General features: G+C 37.7%; 3 protein-coding genes and 1 pseudogene across 4 annotated transcripts; 3 read left to right on the forward strand and 1 right to left on the reverse strand.

The window, feature by feature from the left end:
• Window positions 1-73: 73 nt before the first annotated feature.
• LOC146309487 (neuropeptide B-like) lies at window positions 74-2,867 on the reverse strand. The gene is made up of 2 exons (XM_084744764.1): window positions 2,045-2,867; window positions 74-644 (listed from the first exon to the last, which is right to left on the reverse strand). Exons 1-2 carry the CDS (start codon window positions 2,309-2,311, stop codon window positions 516-518), a joined length of 396 nt encoding a protein of 131 aa, XP_084600890.1. The 5' UTR covers window positions 2,312-2,867; the 3' UTR covers window positions 74-515.
• A 1,433-nt stretch (window positions 2,868-4,300) lies between these two features.
• Window positions 4,301-8,444, forward strand: LOC146309488 (B-cell receptor CD22-like). Its single transcript, XM_084744173.1, has 8 exons — window positions 4,301-4,560; window positions 4,644-4,994; window positions 5,078-5,335; window positions 5,407-5,661; window positions 5,960-6,047; window positions 7,050-7,219; window positions 7,348-7,546; window positions 8,384-8,444. The coding sequence occupies exons 1-8, from the start codon at window positions 4,506-4,508 to the stop codon at window positions 8,442-8,444; spliced, it is 1,437 nt and encodes a 478-aa protein (XP_084600299.1). The 5' UTR covers window positions 4,301-4,505.
• A 2,022-nt stretch (window positions 8,445-10,466) lies between these two features.
• LOC146309489 (B-cell receptor CD22-like) lies at window positions 10,467-13,411 on the forward strand (annotated as a pseudogene). The gene is made up of 8 exons (XR_014772456.1): window positions 10,467-10,521; window positions 10,600-10,944; window positions 11,031-11,286; window positions 11,374-11,628; window positions 12,033-12,120; window positions 12,780-12,834; window positions 12,949-13,215; window positions 13,296-13,411. The product of XR_014772456.1 is annotated as a B-cell receptor CD22-like (transcript).
• A 963-nt stretch (window positions 13,412-14,374) lies between these two features.
• Window positions 14,375-17,202, forward strand: LOC146309490 (B-cell receptor CD22-like). The gene is made up of 8 exons (XM_084744224.1): window positions 14,375-14,941; window positions 15,020-15,367; window positions 15,460-15,717; window positions 15,804-16,055; window positions 16,467-16,554; window positions 16,635-16,683; window positions 16,910-17,037; window positions 17,139-17,202. The coding sequence occupies exons 1-8, from the start codon at window positions 14,887-14,889 to the stop codon at window positions 17,200-17,202; spliced, it is 1,242 nt and encodes a 413-aa protein (XP_084600350.1). The 5' UTR covers window positions 14,375-14,886.
• Window positions 17,203-22,841: the final 5,639 nt, after the last annotated feature.

Genomic DNA, 22,841 nt, shown 5'->3' on the forward strand with positions numbered 1-22,841 from the left:
AAAATGTCACTATGTTCAATCTGCACATTATCCTTTTATCAGTGAGATCTTTTAAAACGTGCAGGTTAACTATAAATTGGAAAAAGAGAAGGACTTTTTTGTGGTTTAACTTTGTATTGACACATTTACTGCTCCTAAATCAGCCACAGATGAATTAATCACCAACATTATTGTGCAAGTTACGTGTTTATGCATAAAATGCAGCAGTGATTCACCAAGTGATTTAGTTATCTCCAGTATGCATGAGAAGAAAATCATGTTTTTCATTCAGTAATTTCAACAAATGGTTGCAATGATTCATTTATTAATGAAAACTCAGTTAAATATGTACATTAATACTTTTACAGCATAAAGATTGAAGACAGGTTTATCGTAAAATCAATAAATAAATTGGTGAAATGATAAATGAAAAGTAGCATATCTTCCATCTAGTGTAACACCAGTTGTACAGTTTTTAAATGCAACTCCTTCAAGAAGTAGACTTCATCATCCATCCTAGCTGTCGGCTTTACCGGTCAGTCTCCTGCACAGTCTGAGGAGTCCAAAGACAGAAAGACGTCCGCTTTACACTTAAATGAGCCCTTGAGTTCCTGGAAGAGTTCGCAGCTCTGCAGGTTTGGTTTAATGTCTTTGATACAAACGGGCTGTTCAGAGAGAGACAGAGACATGATGCTGTTAAATTAGGTGCTTAAACAAAAGACCTGACCTTTAACTTCTCATTTGAATCAGACAAACAATGTGATGCAACTGATATCAGAACAAATATCCCTGCAGAGAATTACACTAATCAATACACGGACCTCATCTCAATAATTTGTCTTCGTTTCCATGGTATGCAACTTTATTCTACTCCACCACATTTCAAAGGGAAACATAGCACTTTGTACTTGACAACATGTGCGACTGTTGTTTAACGAATTACTCTGCAGAAAAAGATTTTACAAAACATAAAGTGAGTTTATAAAATGGGATGCATTATTGCAGATTAAACCCAAAAGTAGATTCAGTGGACTTTGTCCAAGCTGTTCATACACGCACCAGAAATATTATCGTCTCATTCTCAAACGTCAATCCATTTTGGGTTGGCTACATGTTCTGAGCACATAATGGGAGAAATACAGAAATACGGGAATTATGAGTCTATACATTGTTTTTCAAGAAAATGTTACAGATTATACCTATAAAAATTTAGAATTATCTCAACCTCCAACAACCTACATTAGAAAGCTTCATTTTTATGCATCAGTTAACATGAGAATATAATACCTAATATAATTTGACAGGGGTCAGACTTTTGTAATTAATTAGATTTATACTCATGTGTCTACTTAAGTAAAAGATCTGAATACTTTTTTTTTCTTCTTCACTACAGTAAAGGTTAAAAAATAGAGTAAAAAAAAAATTAAAACCCCCACTAAAAATAAGAATCTCAAGATCTTCATTACCATTGTTTGTTAGTTTTTTGTAGTTTCAGTGGTGCTCATTGGAAAGCTCCTTCCTGAATGAATTGACCATTAATCCAGTATGAGAGAGATCTCTCTGGTTTCTTTAGTCCCCTCTGAAAATGAACTGAATATCTTTGGGTTGTGAACAAAACTTGGAGAAACATAAATCAAATTTAATAATAAGAAGGAATTTTAACAGATTAATTGTCAGTGAAAATAATTGTTAGTTGCAGCCCCAATGGATTTATACATTTCTTAAAAATATAGAAATATTTTGGTCCTACAATGCTATAAAATAGTTTATTTTACTGTAACAATAAAGCCATACGTAAGGAGCACAACAAACTATGGTAGGAGCTCATTGTGAGCTCACATCGAGTACAACTGTGAAACTAATTGCCTTAAGTTTTAAAGTGATTTCAGAATTTTTTCCTAAGAAATGCAATTGCTTATATTTTATCATTCTAATGAAAATTTGACTTTCAGGTTAAACAGTAAGAGATTTAAAGTGGATCATAGGTTACACTTGTGCGCTCATGCGTAATGCGTAATGGCGATCCCATCAAACCCAAAGTGTCTCGATAAAATCTCTGACTGACCATCGTCTTCAGGAGGAAGTTTTGCGGAGTGAGATCAGAAAACACGCTGTTGGTCGCAACAGACTCTCCGCTGTCTGACGGCTCCGGCTCCGACTCGGCTCTCCTGACGTACGGCGACCTCCGGATCCCGGACAGCAAGCCGGACGCCCTGCCCACCGAGTAGTAGCTGGGACCGGCCACCTGCTTGTACCATGCCTCCGTCGGACTGCAGGCGACCAGCACGTAGATGATCACGATGGGGAACACGAGTTTGGCGAGCATCTCCATGTCGAGCACTGACGTGACTGGTCCTTCTCACTCGCTGCTTGTAGCCTCGTTTTCAGAGACTACTTATAATACAAGAGACCCCGTGATTCATCCTCACGATTTCGTCAACGAAAAGTGCCCCGGAGTGGGCAGTTCACTCACACTGACTCAGACGCACCTCAGAGAAATCCACTCTTCCTGGGTAACTTTTTTTTTTTTTTTTAAATATCTGTTCACCTTAAACGTTTAAGATGTCATGTTGAAAAACATCACTCTGCCAGAAAATCCCATTTTTCTAAAAGCATCTATGAAATATTCCAGTGAAGGTCTGATAACTGTTCATGCATTGACTGCCTTAAATATCATTTAGGACACAATTTAATTTGCAGATTTAAATAAAATAATTTTGAGCCTTTAAAGGGATAGTTCACCCCAAAATCAATAGTACACGTTTTTTATAATGTTTGAGGTTGTAAAGCTGTCTGCCCTCCTTTGAATATAATGGAACTAGATAGCACTCAGCTTGTGGTCCCAGAAATACATTTTGAAACCCCAACAGCAATGTTTATTTCCAGATATCATGACCCAGTTACTCAAGATAATCCTAGTGAGAAGTTTCATGTAGGAACTACTTTCTTTCTGCAGTGAAAATCTACCGGAAACCCTTTATTTCCACTGGCTTGTGGCAAGTCGCAAACTTCGTATGGAACAGAGGTGACTCATACAGTGTTGCAGAAAAAATAAATAGCGTGATACTGCCTGCATGTTGCAGTGTTATTGAGAGGCAAGTGATTTAATAGAGACATATATAGACAAGATACTGTGTTTAGAAATTGAGTATAGACAAGTATATCCTTTATTCAGTCATTTAAGTCGGTGGTTCTAAACCTTTTTCTTTAAGGGCCCATTTTCTATAATATTACATGCATAATAGTAACAGCACAGAACAAATGATAAACTCTACAATCATCCCAAGAAGTGACTATAATATGATGTAATCATATTATAGCTTTAAAGTAACCAGTGGATTGATTGAATGAATGAATTTTAACTGGCTAATGTACTACTCACTGTGACTTTTCCTGGGAACAGTAAACACAGGCTTGTTTCACCTGATTTTACTGAAGGCACGAAGAACAATTATACAGAAATAGTCAGTCTTGCAGATGCTATTGTTTGCTTATAGGTCCAAGGCATCAGTGTTAAGTTAAGACAATTTCATAACCAGTTCAAAACTCCTTGTATTAGTTTTAACTGCATGCTGTTCTAATGCAGGATGAGGCTGTTTAGCAGAAGGTGAAGGCTCTATGAATATAGTTTATGCTCAGGTCTTCATGGTGCCATTTTTAGTTTCTATCTTAAATAATCTAAATAATCTTTATAATGAGCCCTTTGCATCTATAGAGGGAGCAGGTCCTCTTCTGCGGAGTACCACCACGTTGCTCTGCCATTTCTCAAGTTTTGCAGCCACCATTCTTCTATATGTATGGAAGGGCAGGGTGAGGGGACATGTTTGCAATCTTTACGCTCGATGCTAGACCCCACTAAATCCTTGTCCTTTAAATAATTTTCCACAGTGATTGCATCAGTTTTATTCAGTTTATATCACTGTTTGTTGCAGTGAAGAACGTTTGACATTCACTAGTTAAACTTATTTAGAATTAAAGTTTATGAACCGGTCAGCTCAAAGCTAATCATAAATTCTCAGTATTTTATTTTGCCGCCTTGTTTAAACAAGGCGGCAAAAATAAATTTTTTTTTTTTCACCATCAACTGTCAAAAGTGGAAATGGCAAAACGAAATGAAATGAAACAAACATAAAAACCGCTCAAACGTGTGGTCTGCACATTGGCTCATGTTGCCTGATCTGATATGACTGTGACTTAAACCACAACAAAGTGGCATCAGGCTGCAGAGGACACAGGTTTTCTCTGTACAGAAACTGGTTTCCTACACGTCACATTCAAACAAAAAGCTGAAGCGGTGCACTGAATCTGTGGTATATGTGACCTGATTGCAGGGGCTGAAAAACTTTGTTATGGCGTCCCAAAACCTATTTTTTTGTCACAGGAAGCTGTACTTACAGCCTGTAGATCAAGACACAGATAAAAAAGAGAAAACACTTATTCACTGTGCATTTTCACGAAAACCATCAACAACAGTATTTTAGAACCGATTCCACCATTGTTGATTTGAGTTGGTTGTAACAGGAAACATGTTTCTTGAACATAGAAACTTGACATGGATGCTGTTCCCACTGTTTCTGGCTGGTAAGTACAAGACTTACGTGTCATTTAATGTTTTCTTAAAATAATACAGTCTTAAAGGATTTGACTGGATCCATCTTTTTCAGGTGTGATGTGTGGCAATGTGTGGAAAGTAGAATATCAGCAGGAACATATCTGTGCGGTGAAAAGCTCGTCTGTTGTCATTCCTTGTTCTTTTTACCATCCTGCTAACCGGAGAGTGAACAGAGTCATGTGGATTCATGTAAAGCATCACTTCAAGGGTCGTTTCATTTCTACTAGCAATTTAAGAAAAGTCCCAATGAGATTTCAGTACATTGGTGACAAACATCACAACTGTTCTTTAAAGATACACCAAGTGGAGCATAATGATGCAGGAAAATACATTGTCAATTTTATTATAAACAACAAAAAAGGCAGATGGCCCGGTAATGCTAGCTCGACACTAAAGATTGTTGGTAAGTCTTATCTTTTTTTTTTATAACTATAACATCAACTATAACTTGCATGTTGTTACATAAGCAGTACTTTCCTCTTCTAGATTTGACCATTTCTGTGACTAAACCCAGTGGGAACGAAACAATTAAGGAAGGCGACTCTGTGAATCTGACCTGCATAAATGGCTGTGATGGCGGAAACCTTTCATCTGTCTTCACCTGGTTTAACAACGGACAACCCGTAAATGACGGACCTGTGCTTTATTTTAGCAACGTGTCCTTCACGAACTCCGGAAACTACTCCTGTTCTCTGAAAACACACAACGGAACAACTTCAGGAGTCATAAATATTGACGTTGAATGTGAGTACAGGACACGTGATCATCACTTCACATGATTTCTCTGACAGTTAACAGCTCCAGTTTTCTTTCAGACGGCCCTAAGAACACATCGGTATCTGTCAATCCATCGATGGAGCTGGACGCCGACAGTAACATCACCCTGATCTGCAGCAGCCGCGCAAATCCCCCAGTGGAGAATTATACTTGGTTTAAAATAGATGATGATGATATTGTGGATGTTGGACACCAGCCTGTGTTCATCTCTGGTGAGGGAGGCCAGTATTTCTGCAGAGCCAGCAACAAACATGGAAGTCAAAACTCCTCTGTTGTGACCTTAAAGATTAAATGTAAGTAGGCTAGTATGGTCGATATTACCAGTTGTTTGGTGACTGTTTCCTATTTTTTTTCTTTTTGAGCTTGAAAACACTCAACATGTAGAATAGTACTCAAGTGGTAACACTTACACTTTTCTTTTTATCTAAATTGGGAGTTGGGTCTCTTATAAACAAAGTGCTATAAAAGAGGAGCCCAAACAGAATATTTGGGTTAACTGAATTATTCACATTTGTAAATAATTTTGTGTCACATGTTTTGAGATCAATTGAGTCGCTCTCACAGAGCTAACACGCTGCTTTTGTTTCACAGCATATTGGGCAACATTTACCAGAGATGTACTTATCATTTCTCCTGTTGCTGTGCTTCTGATTGTGACCACCGTTTTTGCCATCAGGAGGTAAGCTGTATTTATAGCCCCTTTCAGACTTGTTAATCTAACGGTACTGTGATATATTCCGTGTCTGAAAAGGGTCCATATCATCTGCTGCTGTCAAAGAAACGTAGATATGAGAAAAGGGACGCTGCTGCTCTTTTATAAGAGCAGACCTTTTAGGATTGAATAGGAGCATCCTGGTTGGCTGATTCCTCTCAGGGGCGATGTCTGTGTGGAATAGTAGTAGTAGTAGTAGTAGTTTGTTTCCTTTGTCAGTGAACAGTGGGCAAGTGTATACTGTGTATACTAATCAGAAACGCATACACACAAACGCAAACATAATTTCTAAATTAAGTCACGAATATCACCTGTTGCCTTCAGGTGAATTCAAGTCATGGCAGTAAGTTCTGCAAGACACTGTGAATAGAAGTAGCATTTTATTTCATAGTTAACTAGAACAGTCCAATGGATCCCAACCTAGGAGTCGAGAGATAAATCTGAATGGTTGTAAACTGGTAAATGGGAGAGGAAAGGAGAAAAAATCAAACTCATTTCAGTTTTTGGACTTTGCTTTTAACTCTTCAGGGGACAAACTTTATATAATTAAAAATAAATATAGAGTTTAGTAGGGAAATGTCTCTTTTTTGGAACTGAAATGTTACAAAGGGTCTCAACACTACTGTTGTGTAACGGGTCACAAATGTTGTCGCCTGTTGGTATAACGTTTGGGGAAACACACGATGAACGTAACATGAATAAAACTCAAATACATTATCTGGTCCATAAACATGATTTTCATTGGCAGTGGTAGTTGTTTAACAATGAAAATTCCTACGATCCCATGCTTCGACCAAACTCAACAACACAATATTTTGTCATTGTTTTGATTGAGAGAGCCATAATAGTAGAAATTGCCTATTGTGCATTTAATTTTGCACTTTTACTTAGTTTCCATCACTGCAGAGGGGTCTGCTGATGTATATTATGATAATATCTAATAGCAATAATTCTGTTTATCTGTTTCAGACTGAGCCAAAAGAGGACATGGACACCAGAGACGGACTGTGAGGAGAACGTACAGGTGTTTTTAAAACTTTCTGTAACTTTAGCTCGTCACTTCTCTATGTTCTGGAGTAGTATGACTATTTTCTTGCATACTGGTACTTGGGCTGTCAGTTGCACAGAGGTTGTCTGCAGCTGAGTTAAAGAGGTGAAAGGTGGGTCAAACCCACATCCTAAGTCTGCTCAATAACAGATAAATGATCTGCATCAGATAACAGACCACAGAGGCTGTTTTTGTTGTGTGGTTTTAAAGGTTAAACAGAAGTCTGTGACAGAAATGTAAAGGTTGGAAGAGGACACTGTTCTACATTAATTAATCATGTGTTATTTCTTTATGTTTGTGTGCAGAATACAGACTATGTCAACTGGCTCATGTGCGACAATAACCAGTCACAACAGGGAATAACAACAGAACTCGTCTATGCAACTATTGACTTCAACAAGAAAAGCAACTCAAACATGTGAGATGTTTTTACAGTTGTACTTCACTTTTGTCACATTTGTTGCATGGATGAGAGAAGCACTATCCAGGTATTTGTTCCTGCATCATGTGGGCGAAAACAACCACTCTAATTTGACTGTCGGTCAGTACAAATTCTTACAAATCGTGGCCAGTCAGGAGTTATGCTATGTCTTTGCTGATCAACGTTTGGTGTTGTTACAAAGAAAAAAATATAAAAAAAATTGGGATCCTTTCAGTCTGCCTCCATCAAAGTGGATGGACCTGATATATACACAATTATTGAATCTTCAGGTAATATATTTCAGACATTTGAAACTTTTTATTCTTTACTATTTACTTATTTTGCTGTAACAGCAGATGTTTTTTTATGGTAGGACTGTATTTGTTTGCTGTAAACACTTTAATTCCATCATCACTAAGACTCTTTTCTGATTCACTTCTATCTACATGCACAACTGACAAACATGTCATTTATTCAGGAACATCATCAAGGCCTAATCTCTAAAAAAAAAAAAAAAAAAAAAAAACAGTGTATAATGTAATGTAATCCCTTATGACCCACTAGAAGGTTGGTGGCTGTGTCCATTCTCTGCTTTTATTTTTGACGTCCTGATAATGAGACTCAGCAATCAACTACCTATATGGTGGCTTTACAATCAGCTCAGACTCTAACCGACCTGTGAAGACGTGTTTGCCACAGACACACAGACTGACTGACTACTTTCACAGCGTTTGTTCTCTGTTTGGTGCGTGGTTGTTCTCGAGACAGGAACGTGATGTATGGCTGCTCTCAGCCACTGAAGGCACATGTACTGACTGACTGTATCACCTGCAGGAAGCAGCAGATGGACTCCCAAGATCATGCAGATGTGATTTACAGCACAGTGGGCAGGTAAAGCTCAGTAAGCACTTGCACATTTGATGAACAATTATGTGCTTAAGTGCAAACATTTTTGATCTCTTTTTCAGGAGCCAACCTTCGAACCCTTCTTATATTGAACCTGCCCGATTTGACAACAAACGTGGTGTTTTCCAGTAATGTTGTGTACAGACTGATGTAATGTAACGCAATGTGATGTAAAATCTTTAAGATGTACTCTATACCCATTGCTGTATATCATAAATACTACAATTCAGACAACATGCAGAAATGAAAAAGACACATATGAGCAGATCTTCCCCTTAAAACATATAATTGTAACTCAAAAGAAAAGACACCACAATGAGTCACAAAGGTGATGCACATCCTGGCATGAAAGCACAATCCAATGGGAAATTTAGTTCAACCATGTTGGTCAGGGAATGAATGTTTTGTTTGTCATTTTTCCACTGTTGCAATGACTCTGTCAGCTGTGGGCATATGAGAAGCCATAAAACTTCTCCAGTGTGGAGTGAACCATTTTATTCTCCTCATGCCTCATTCAGTACAAAAGAATGTCTTCTGGTCTCAGTGTCACACGTCTGCTGGCAACCAAAATTAATATCAAGTGATTAGGGTTTCATCACAGAAAAATAAATTTAAGATTTGTATTTTTAATGCATGTTTTTGTCTTTCTTTCATCATGCCTCTTGGTATGAATGTACAGGCGCATCAGTGCATTTAAGTCACGTACATCCTGTTTTGAATTTTTTGGCACTGTGAAAGTTGATTTCTTTTTTGTAGTCTTTAGTTTCTGTCTCTGTCAGAAAACTGAAGAGGTTAAACTCACCTGGTCCACCTGACATATATGTGTATACCGACTGTAAATAAAAATAAAAGCATGTTTTTGTTACCTTAGAATGAGAGGTCTTCGTCCACAGAGGTTGCTGCGTAACATAGGACAGACAAACCAAATAATGCCTCTAGTGGCCTTTTGCTTTTTTTGTGAGTCTTGCAGCCACCGTAGGTTGTCTTACACGGTTAGAAGGGGAGGGTGAGGAGAGGTGTTTGCGATCTGCACGCTCCCTGCTAGATGCCACTAAATCCTGCACACCAGTCCTTTAAATGTTCTTCAACAAATTGTCCCAGGAAGAGTCAGGTAACATCACTTGTTTCTTGAAATCCGCTTTTAAATAATTATATTATCATTGTTATTATTTTTCTTATTCCTCACATCTTCCCTCTCAAAACCTGGCATCTACATTACCCATGATGCAACTCAACCACAGACAGTTTGATCAGAGATTCAGGTGTGTTAAGCTAATAGTGGCTAATGAAGCATCAAGGTGTTATCCTTAAGTAGTGATGAGGAGTGAGCTACAGAGGTCTGGTAAGCTCACTTTTTTCTAACTCCACACCCACATATCTTTTTCATTTTCAGACTTGCAGTCGTCAGACGCAGCTGACGCTGACTCAGGTGACATTACTCAAGACAAGATATCAGATTTTTCTCACCTCCCTCAGTAGCCACAGAAGGCTTTACACTTTTTTTATGCAGTATTACTCCTGAAGACCTCAGAACTTTCAATGATGTGTACAATTAGATTCAATAGTTTGTTTTCTGGTACAGCATATAAAATGTACACATCCAACAATAGTTCATGTATTGTATGCAGATTTTACAATTTTGTATTTAAGCACCAAGTTACCAAAAGTAAATATGTAAAACAAATTAAATGTAAGTAGACTAAACAATGCTGAAAAAAAAACAGTATCACAGAGCCTCTGACTGTGGTTTACCCACAAGAAAGCAGGATCATTAGCATGTGCCATATTTGCTTTGTGCAGGGCCTGGTTTCATATGTATACCACTCACATTCAAATTTAAGCCGTACAGTCTGTGGTGTGCATGACCTGATTTCAGCTGGTGAGAAGAATACACACCGTTACTTTGTACCTTACTTTGGAAGAAGAGCGAGGACCCACTAACTTTTTACAGAGTTAAATACAAAAAAAGCGCTGTACAGGAGCTTTGTGATTACCAGAAAAGAGGTTCAACATGTGTGTTGAACACAGAAACCTGATGCGGACGCTGATGCTTCTGTCTCTGTCTGGTAAGTACAACATTTATATTTCATTTAAGATAACATTAAAATGAAGAAATAATATATACATGAATACATCTGTTTCAGGTGCTATCTGCAGTGACTGGAAAGTGGATTATCAACCAGAACATATCTGTGCAGTGAAAGGCTCGTCTGTTACCATTCATTGTTCATTTTACTATCCTGACGACCACGGAGTGAAAAGAGTTATGTGGGGTCATGAAAAGTATATTTATGATGGTCCTTTCATATTTGACAGTGAGAACAATAGTGGTTCCTCAAGATTTGAGTATACTGGTGATAAAAAACACAATTGTTCTTTAAAAATGCACCAAGTGGAGCATACTGACACAGGAAAATACGCCTTCAGATTCATAACAGACAAAGATGGAAAATGGACTGGTAAAACTGGCTCTATGTTAAAGGTTGTTGGTGAGTTTTTCTTTTTCACAAACTAACTGTGAATCTCCACTGCATTTCAGTCTGTAAAGGTTAACAGAAGAACTTTGCTCTTTTAGATTTGAATGTTTCCGTGACAAAACCTAATGGAAACAGAGCAACGATGGAAGGCGACTCTGAATTTGATCTGCTTTAATGGCTGTTATGGTGGAAAGCTTTCGTCTGTTTTCACCTGGTTTAAGAATGGAGAGGCCTTAAATGAAGGACCTGTGCTTCATTTAAGCAACGTGTCCTCCACAGACTCTGGAAACTACACTTGTGCTCTAAAAACACACACAGGAGCAACTTCAGGAACCATAAATATTGACGTTGAATGTAAGAATTGAACACAGGATAAAACAATCATTCTGAGAAGTTTCCATATGATTTCTCTGACAGTAAACAGCTCCAGTTTTCTTTCAGACGGCCCTAAGAACACATCAGTATCTGTCAGTCCATCGACGGAGGTGGATGCCGTCAGTTACATCACCCTGATCTGCAGCAGCCGTGCAAACCCCCCAGTGGAGAATTATACTTGGTTTAAAGTAGATGATGATGATATTGTGGATGTTGGACACCAGCCTGTGTTCATCTCTGGTGAGGGAGGCCAGTATTTCTGCAGAGCCAGCAACAAACATGGAAGTCGAAACTCCTCTGTTGTGACCTTAAAGATTAAATGTAAGTAGACTGATGGGGTCAGTATTAATTGTTTAGTGAGTGAAATAATCATGACAAATTACTTGCAAAGTTGCTTTTATTGTTTAAAAACTTTACAAAGATCATTAAAGTTTAACTCTTTTGTTTTGTCAGATTTATTTAATCACTGTTTGGTTCCACAGAGCTTACAACAAAATGTAGAAAAATAATAATGACTGCAAAATCAACCTTATGTTTACTGCAAACATTTATTAACTTTTTCTGACCTTATTCTGTTTGGGTTCATGTTTTATAAAATATATCTATATCTAGCCCAAACAGAATATAGAGTTAACTGAATTAATCACTTTTGAAAATAATAGTGTCACGTTTTGAGATGGTTTGAGTCGCTCTCACAGAGTTAACACTCTGCCTTTGTTCCACAGCGTATTGGGCAACATTCATCAGAGTTGTATTTATCATTTCTACTGTTGATGTGCTTCTGATTGTGACCACTGTAACTGCTGTCATGAGGTAAGTTGTATTTATAGCCCTTTTCAGAAATGTGCTCCTCTACTTTAATTGTTTTCAAACTGCAAGATAGGCCTCACTGGAACGGCTTAGAGCCACTGCAGATGAGGTGTGGATGTCCAGGGGAAAAATATGATATATGATTACACAAATTTGAGCAGAAACGTTTGTTGCACAACTCAGCAATGATGTGGATTTGTTTTTGGTTTTTTGGGGGTTTTTTATGGTTGCTTTGTGAAATTTATAATATAATTTGTGTGATAAATGTCCAAGCACAGGCCCACCCAAATCAAACCTGATACAGGAAAGTGAACAAAAACTTAAAGGCTTATTATTATGTACACAAGACCCTAAATTACAGTTAAAAAACTGTAGTGGATTTTATATTTTCGAGAGAATATAAATAGTACATTGTATATGTTTTTTTTCATATAAAATTTCAATCTGCAAAGCAGCCATTTTATCAGATAAATATGTTTCTATCTGAACAGTAATGGAATAGAAATATAAAATACCATTAAATAGAGAATAAAGTACAAGTACCACAAAAGTAACACAACTATATGTAAGTGCAGTGCTTAAATGTCCTTAATTACTTTCTACCACTGCTCAGTGGCCTGCTGATGTGGTGTAACAGCACTAATTCTGTTTACCAGTTTCAGTCTCAACAGAAAAAGGAAGCGAGCACTGAAGACAGATGATGGCGAGGACATACAGGTGACTCTTTTCTTATTGTCCTCTGACATTTTTGTGGCACACATCGTAAACGGTACACTGTAAGAGGAGGATAATTTTCCGCACTAATTAATCTTTCTTTATGATTGTCTGCAGAACACAGAATATGTGAACTGGCTCACGTGTGACAATAACCCATCAGAAAAGAAAAATCAGTGTGACAGAGAAAAAACCACAGTCGTGTACGCAACTGTTGACTCCAACAAGAAAAGAAAGTCACACGTGAGGCGTTTTTACAGTTGCTCTTGATTCTTGTCACATTTGTTGCATCAGAGGCAAATGTACTGATTGACTGTTTTACCTGCAGGAAGCAGCAGATGGACACCTAGAAAATGAAGATGTGATTTACAGCATACTGTTCAGGTAAAGCTGAGGGAATACTTACACATTTACTTATCTAATTAAAAGCACTTAAAAGCAAACATTTTTCTTCTCTTTTTCAGCTACCAAACATCGATCTCTTCATATCCCTTTCCATCTTAATCTGACAACAACCATGTGCCATTTTGCAGTAAAGTGCAGCACAGACTGATGTACAGACAATAATGTTTTTGTGGGTTTTTTTTTATTTCAAAATACAATCCAGTGGAAAGCTAAGTAAAACATGTTTCTCAGGGAATGAATGTTTTGTTTATCCATCATATTTCCACTGTTGCAGTGTTCTTGTGTCTCTTTGAATACAAAGCAGCAATTTCTTGTCTCCGCTTCCCTCAGTATTACAGGAGGATGAAGTCTGCTGGCAACCAAAACTGATGTCAAATGATCAAACATATCTCTATGCCTTATCAAAGCGAATTAAAGTCATGATTTGTACTTTTGATGCATGTCTTTTTTTTGTCTTTCTTTCATCATTCCTTTTGGTCTTGTGTGAGGGTCTGCAGATGCCCTCTGGCTGTTAAGTTGCTCTCTGGTGCTTCTCCAGAGTCGTCTAAAATTATGTTTCCAGTTGTAATTCACTTCTGATAACTGCTACAGGTTCAACTGGCTGTAAAAAAAATGGAGATATGAGAGCAAAATAAAACATATGGGCAGTTATGTGACATACAAGCTATTATTGGAGAAATGAGGCAAAACAAAACATTGTATAGTGAAACGGTCTTTCTTTTTATTGATGCAACACTGTGTCAGAATACTTAAGAGGATGAACTCACCTGGTCCCCGTAACACATATATATATACATCCATGCAAGTCTTCAATGCAAAAACTATGGAAATTTTGAAAGCTGCAAGCTCACAACTAGAGTAGTAGTCACTAAATCCTACACACTGGTGTTTTAAATTTGAACAAAATGTACCAGGAGAATGCCCTGATAATGCTAACTTCCTTTACATGATTAAAATAGAACTGCACTCATTCATTATTGCACTTGTATAACTTTGTCAGAGTCCCGATGTATAGGTGGAAAACAGAACAAATGCAGCAGAACTGGTGATATTGTCTTTTTTTCCTTCCTTTTCCTTTGTCCTTCCTTCTCAAAAATAGGTGGATTTTGACTTTCATAGCTGGAGTTTTGTACTAGTACATTATATAAATCACATGTTGTACGTAGATATAACAATCTTGCATTTAAGCGCCAAGTTGCCAAGAGTAAACATGGAAAATTAATGAAACATAATTTGGCTAAACAATGATGAAACTATTGATTGCAGTCATTACTCCACACAGTAGAGAAACACTTGGTCATCGTTGTCAATTGTGTTAAAAAGAAAAATTCCGTGTCACAGAGCCTCTGACTGTGGTTTACCCACAAGAATGCACCATCATTAGCATGTGAAATGTTTCCTCTGTGCAGGGCCTGGTTTCATATGTATACCACTCACATTCAAATTTAAGCCATACAGTCTGTGGTGTGCGTGACCTGATTACAGCCGGTGAGAACAATACACACCGTTTCTTTGTGTTACCGAAACCTTCACTTAGTAGAGGAAGAAGAGCGAGGACCCACTAACTCTGTCTTTTTAAGACACACAAAAAAAGCGCTGCATCTTTAAGATCAAACAGGAGCTTTGTGATTACCAGGAAAGAGGTTCAACATGTGTGTTGAACACAGAAACCTGATGTGGACGCTGATGCTTCTGTCTCTGTCTGGTAAGTACAACATTTATATTTCATTTAAGATAACATTAAAATGAAGAAATAATATATACATGAATACATCTGTTTCAGGTGCTATCTGCAGTGACTGGAAAGTGGATTATCAACCAGAACATATCTGTGCAGTGAAAGGCTCGTCTGTTACCATTCATTGTTCATTTTACTATCCTGACGACCACGGAGTGAAAAACGTTATGTGGGGTCATGAAAAGTATCATATTTATGATGGTCCTTTCATATTTGACAGTGAGAAAATTAATAGTTCCTCAAGATTTGAGTATATTGGTGATAAAAAACACAACTGTTCTTTAAAAATACACCAAGTGGAGCATACTGACACAGGAAAATACGCCTTCAGATTCTTAACTGACAAAGATGGAAAATGGACTGGTAAAACTTGCTCTACGTTAAAAGTTGTTGGTAAGTTTTTCTTTTTCTTTTTCACAAACTAACTGTGAATCTTCACTGCATTTCAGTCTGTAAAGCTTAACAGAAGAACTTTGCTCTTTTAGATTTGAATCTTTCCGTGACAAAACCTAATGGAAACAGAACAACAAAGGAAGGCGACTCTGTGAATCTGACCTGCTTTAATGGCTGTGATGGTGGAAACCTTTTGTCTGTTTTCACCTGGTTTAAGAATGGAGAACCCTTAAATGAAGGACCTCTGCTTCATTTAAGCAACGTGTCCTCCACAGACTCTGGAAACTACACTTGTGCTCTAAAAACACACACAGGAGCAACTTCAGGAACCATAAATATTGACGTTGAATGTAAGTATTGAACACAGGATTGTGAAACTATAATACTTTTCAAAATGAGAATTTAATGACAGTTAACAGCTCCAGTTTTCTTTCAGACGGCCCTAAGAACACATCAGTATCTGTCAGTCTGTCCGAGGTGGATGCTGGCAGTTACATCACCCTGATCTGCAGCAGCCGTGCAAACCCCCCAGTGGAGAATTATACTTGGTTTAAAATAGATGATGATGATATTGTGGATGTTGGACACCAGCCTGTGTTCATCTCTGGTGAGGGAGGCCAGTATTTCTGCAGAGCCAGCAACAAACATGGAAGTCAAAACTCCTCTGTTGTGACTTTAAAGATTAACGGTAAGTTGATTTAAATGCACACATTACATGTCATGTGGTGGAGCATAAATTTGCAAAAAGTGGTGATGTGCTTATGGTTACACAGCACTAAACCCCTTTTCTAGCATAAGAGGCATCCGAGACGGCACTGCATCACATTTTCTCCACTGGACGGGCGCCCTCGAGGGCGCTGCGTCCCATTTTCTCCACTGGAACGGCACTCTAGAGAGCACTTAATCATGTTCTCTGTTGCACTGTGCCTCCGTAAAGGGCACTTTTTCATGTTTTATTTATCTAGTAGCACTTTTGCAGTGTTTATTTTATTGTTTAAGGATCATGTTAGTTTAATTAATCAATTGTTCTTGAGTGGATTTTGTTGTGTCATATTTTCTTATGCTTTCACAAAACTAACGCACTCCCCTTGTTACACAGAAAACGAGGCAATATCTTACAGTTATCTACTTTTCATCCCTACTGTTGCTGTGCTTCTGGTTGTGATCTCTGTTGTTGCCATCAAAAGGTAAGCTATATTTACGCTGTATTATATCTCTAATGCAACGATCATGTGATGATGTTTTACAATCTGTTTGTGTTTTTCAGATGCAAAAGGAAAAGAGCACCAGAGACTGACTGTGAGGAAAACATTCAGGTGGTACCATCATTATACTGACAATTTAGAGTCTACTACATTTCTAATGTGTTTCTGATTTTGTATGTGGTTTGAAGCTGGATTCCATAAATTATTGTATGCAGTAAATTATAGGTTATGTTGCTTAATGCACTGAGTTATCAGAAGCAAGTTAAAACCTCACCCTAGTTGGATGCTCAGCGCTCTAATTGTTCTGCACTAACTTGTCATGCGTTACTAAATTCAGAATACAGTCTACGTCAACTGGCCTGTTTTTGACGATAACCAATCACAAGAGAGAAGCCAGCGTGAGGCAGCAACAGTAGATATGATCTATGCAACTGTTGACTTTCACACCAAGACAAAGTCAAACGTGTGAGATTTTTTTTTTTTTTTTACAGCTGATATCTATTTTTTAAAATAGTTATTTATGTTGCATGCTGCGTGTATGTAATCATTGGCTGTATCACCTGCAGGGAGCAGCAGAATGACTCACATCGTGATGACGAGAGTGTGATTTACAGCACAGTGTGCAGGTAAAGCTCGATAACAACTTACGTTTCATCAGTAATAGTTTTGTGTAAGGCGGCTTAAGTTTTTTTCCTTTTTCAGGACCCAACCATGGAATCCTTCAGACGTTGAGACTCTCTGATTTGATGACAAACGTGTGACGTTTTGCAGCAGCAAGTGTGAAGAGAGAATGTTTTAGGGCATCTGTTTTTGAGGAATTCTTTTGTTTTTATTTCCTTATGCTTTAAAAATCTATAAGATGTACTTCACATGCATTACAGAGAAGATAAATATTATAATCCAGACAACAAGAAAACGTGTAAAAAAAAATATCAGAAAGAACACAAGTGAACACATCTTACCCTTAACGCTAACACGTACCTGTAACTCGAAACAAAAAGACAGACCCCAAAACCTCAGATTGCAGTCAACACATTTTTCTTGAGCTCAGCACTGAAGGTATAAATCAACAGAATTTTTAATAGAAATTAAGAAAATAAGAGGTTTTGAACATGTGAAGTAAAATATGCTCCCACCCTTCTCTCTCATACTGTGTTATGTTGCTCGGCCTGTAAAGGTGATACACATCCTGGCATCAAAACATAATCTAATGGGAAATTTTGCTGAACATGCTGGTCAGGGAATAAATGTTTTGATATGCATCATCTCTACAGTTGCAATTATGTTCGCTGCACACTGAGAATCCATTTCACTTCTTCAGTGTAGAATGTGCCATTTAATTTTCTCCTTGTGCTTGATTCAACACAAGTGACTCAGACCCGACTCAGACCCTACTGACACATCTCGGATGATGTCCTTCCACTATAGTCTGTCTCCTTCCTCACAGGGGGGTTGCAATCTGCTGGCAGCCAAAGTTAATATCAAAATCATCAAAAAAATGTGTTTTTTTTATTGCATGTTACTGTATTTCTGTCACCATTTGGATCAAACATGCACTAGCTGACTGTTCAGTTGCTTACTTGTGCTCAGATGCTCTTGTGCTGTGGTTTTAGCACTGTGTAAAAGTTAATTTGCTTTCAGTAGTCTTTAGTTCCTGAGGTTCCCAAAAGCGGGTTACAAAAATGATATCCCCAACCAGGCTACAGACAATTGCAACAGGTGCAACAGGCTGTAAAAAAAAAAAGATGAAAATGTGTGAAAGAACTGAAAAACAGACATTTATGTGGAGTAAAAAGTGTTATATTTGATAAATGAGAGCCAAACAAAAACAAAGTGAACACTAAAATGCCTTTTTGGTTGTCTGAGAAAAACTTAAACTGAATGTAAAACTATTTTTCTCACGGCTCTCCATAGGATTCAGTACTCTTTCTTTACACTGCGCCTTTAGGCCTAGTTTTCCTCCATCACCACACACCACCTCCATCCACATTCATCATTAAGAACTATATACATAAATACATGGGCCCTCAGCTACTGTGAGTATCGTCTCTTCAACAGTCTGCCTGTGGTCGTCATATTTTTTTAAATCCATTGTGTCTATCTATTTATTTATTTTTAACATGTTAATGTTCTATTGTTGTAACTTATGTCTTACATAATTCTATTTATTGTTATTAGTTATGTGTTGTCTATTTTAGTTTTGGGTTTTTTTTTACTTTTTTTTTTTTAAATCTTACTCTGAAGCTCTGAGCACCATGTTTGTATGAATAGTGCAATAAATAAAGTTGTGCTGTGTTCTGCATCTGAGAAATAAACAACTCTGGAAAGCACTGTAGTTCTATAAGTCTCTATACACCCTAAACGCACAGCTCCCCCAACTGTTTTTTCAATAGCATCAGCTTGCACAGTTTCATTTTTCACTTGACTTGTGCATTCAGGTTTTTTAACATGTTTTTTTTTTTAAACGATTGTTTTGCCATAGGGTCACAGGGCTCTGCTTTTGTGTTGCTATTTTATTTTTTATACATGTTACGTGGTGAAGACAGGTTTCAGTACCTTTGAATGTGACACTCCTGACCTGGGAGTGGATTCCAAGTTACCATGGTGACATTCCTGAACAAAATGAAACTGAGACACCTATCTTGGGTGTTTCTGCAAGATATATATATTTTTTCATCTTTTGATGAGCACAGCATCTCTGCGTGAAATCCTTTGGTGCATATGTTTGGTTTGGTCCCTGCACTCTAAGGAACACTGTGGTGCAAAACTTGTTCAAATTCCAGGTTATTCTGCCCTCTGCTGACAATTTAAGAGCACAGCATCCAAAGACAAGCCTCGCTCTAATAAATGCCACACTCAGCTCTCCTCAGTGGATGAGTGGGTGTCATGTGAGAGCTGTAAAGAGGCAGAGCTCATAAAAGGATAAAAGGTCATCCCACATGCAACACAGGACACTCAGTATAACAATAAACACATGCAGACTGAGTGTGTTTCGCTTTATTGAAAATTTAGAGGACATTGTGGATTTCTTTCATGGGCAGATTTCTCACAGAAAACATAGGGTTCAGTAGTACGGTAGAGCATAATACAAGATCTACAAACATACTTAAAGATCATTTTGTCTTCATGACTTCAAAAGACTACGCATAGTTTTTACTGTTTTCAGCCATCGAGCAGCCTGCTGAGGGCCCATACGCTGTGCTTATACCAGGACTTAGTCCAGTCCTGCAATTTTGCGGATATTTTGCTGTGGCTGTTTGCTGCAAGAAGTATACATGTAGCCTCAGACATTGTTTTATTTTTTTCTTTGAATGTGGGTTATTTGTTGGTTGTTTACCTTACATTGATCTAGCTTGGGAAAAGCCTGGATTTCTTACTTCCTCTTCAGATAAGAACATCATGGGGGGGGGGGGGGGGGTTTCCAGTACTGATTACTGAACAATGACCAGCTTGCTCCAAGTCAAAGAGAAACTGAAATACAGCCACACACAGACACACATCTGAATGCTTTATCAGTGTCTTAATTTCTACATATATATGGGATAAAACATGTACAGTATGTACTTGTCCTACAATCCTTCTTGAAGGGACCGTTCACCCATAATGAAAATTTAGTCATTGAGTTTCACAGGAAAAACAGTGCGTTAATTCATAAATATTACCAAATAAATAAATAATACAATACTATTATTTTAAAACAATGCATATTTTCAGAATGCTATACTTATTGATGCAAAAAAAGCTAAAGTAACTTAGTGAAATTTAATGTATTTTTATGTTGCAACCATCCTCAGGGTTGGGGTCAGTTTTAAACTAATACTAAAGCTGTCTAAAAACAGTGTGAATGAGATGCCATATTTAATCGTCTTTATATAGTATGGGTAAGTTGCACAGATTTAAGTCTAATATATTAAGATTTGTTGGCAGTTCAAATTGTCTTTGGGTAACAGAAATGCAAAAATAAGGGTTACAACCGTCCCTGGTCTCCCCTAAAAACTGGCATTATTAATTAGGGTGACATTAGAGGAGGTTGATGAGGTGCTTGGTTACAGTAGGCTACTGAGTGTCCTAATTAGTTACTTTACACAGCTGTGCATTAAATCCTGCCCCGTCATTATTCCCAGTTCATAGAAATAACAATATGACTCATTAGGAAAGTTAACTTTATTAGTAAACGCCCATTTCTGACAAAACGAAACTTTACAAGACATGCGGAAATGAAATGACAGAGGAGTCAGATGTGAATGTCTGCCCGGCCGGTACACCGCAGGTCGAGCAGAGATGACTTCTGGACGTCTCCTTTTGTAAAACAGAAGAAAAGGTCGCAGTCAGCTCAGGTAGGACTCATAAAAACGGCTGTGTAAAAAAGATGGAGGTTATAACGTCAGACCGTGCGTTATGATAAACTAGGTATAAACTAATCCTATTAGCCGGAGTAGCAATCAGACCTCGCTGTGACGGGACACTTCTGAGTAAGTCTGGCTTAAAACGGGGTTTAAATGTAATTTGGTTGACCTCTATCACTGCACTTGCACATTTTATTGTCGCTGTTTTGCTGAGACGTGTTGTGTTAGATAACGCTCACGGGCTGTTATGCAGCGAGTTAGTGCGCTAGCTAGTCAGCTAACTCGCTGCCAACTTATAGCGCATTTAGGATGACACAGAGCTGCTACTGCAGTTGATGAATGTGTCGTTAATACAGACGTAATGAACGTGGCTACTGGGTGTTTATTAAGTTTGCGACTTAACATTCCCTGTTTAGCTTGTTTTCAATGAGGTTATAGGCTGGAATCGAAACAGGAAGTTACGTAGAACTGTGCAGCCAAAGATCTTTTCAGTGAGAAGAGGAATCACTCCATGCTTGAAAAACGTTGTCCCATAAAGTCCCTCTCCTTCTGCATTTATTCTATGTAAAGTTGGTTGATCTCTAATATTACCACACAGACATATGATTTATATTATGTTTCTTTTACAGTGTTTCCTACTGTTTAAAATAGGACTGCAATCTAGGAATATTTTAAATGTCACTTAATCTGTCAGTTATTTTCTTGATTAATCAAATATTTGTTTGGTCCATAAAATGTTAGAAAATATGGACATGTTGGTGAGTGTTTCCTAAAGCCCAAGATGACATCCAAAAATATCTTGTTTTGTCCACAACCAAAACTATTCAGATTACTGTCACCGAGGACTTAAAAAAAAAAAAAAAAAAAAAAAGCAGAAAATGTTTACATTTAAGAAGCAGGAATAGGAAATTTAGTCTTATTTTCTCAAAAATGTACACAAACTGATTAATCGCTAAACAATATTTGGTAGTTAATTTAGTAGTTGACAACTTATGAATTAACAAACAAATTTAATTGGTCTAATTTAAAATACATAGGCTTCCACTATAATTAAAGGCAAACTTTGCAGGATTTTCCTAAAAAACTGCATAGCAAACAGCAACTGACAAATCCTATTTCTTCTACATTTGCCAAAGCTGCCAAAGCTTTCTTTCTTTTCTTTTATTTGGATTTCTCCATGGTTATGATCTGCATGCATGAAGAAGTTTTTACACATTTTCATTAAAAAATATTAAGAGGGACAAAAAGTGTTTTCAGTGTAAGAGTAAATTAGAAAGCGCGCAGAGAATGCATTTCATTCTGTCTTCTGCTCTCTGTGTATTTAAACATTCAAGCTATTTTTCCCTCCAGGTGTAGCCATAAGCTTTGAGGGTTTCAGTAAAGAGAGAACAGAGCAGTGATTGCCAGTTCAAGAAAGAAAGGAAGTGATAGACCACGGCAATTTTTCTACAAAAGAGTACTTGGATTTTTCTCTTCTTTTAAGTAGTTTTGATCAGTGTTATCTTTTCGAAAGTATATTTTTGAGGCACTTTGTTTGCTCTAGTGTGCAGTGTAGTGCACAGTGAGACCTCCTAGTTTTTTCTCCTCTTTGGCTGGAGGGAGTTTATTATTGGACCCTGGTTAGCAGGACTGTAGGTGGGTGTGCAGGTCATGGTGCAGTGGCTCACTGACACTGGTGACTAGCTGATTATTTCCATTTCACAATAAATGAATGTGTATTTGTCAGTTTGATGAGTCAGACTTCTGGAAGTCCAAATGAAAGAAACACCTTTGCTCTTGGCGGTTTTTTTGCAGAGCTGAATGCCGTTCCATGAGGTTTCAACTGGCAAAATTGAAAGTGAAAGGAATCTACTACAGGGTGGGACCGTAATTCATATTTCAGTTAAACTTGTTTTTTCCATTTGCAGAGGTCACTGAAGTCTG

Source organism: Lutjanus erythropterus, chromosome 19 (genome assembly GCF_056507025.1).
Source record: "Lutjanus erythropterus isolate fLutEry1 chromosome 19, fLutEry1.hap2, whole genome shotgun sequence".
In the NCBI taxonomy this organism is placed as follows: domain Eukaryota; kingdom Metazoa; phylum Chordata; class Actinopteri; order Lutjaniformes; family Lutjanidae; genus Lutjanus; species Lutjanus erythropterus.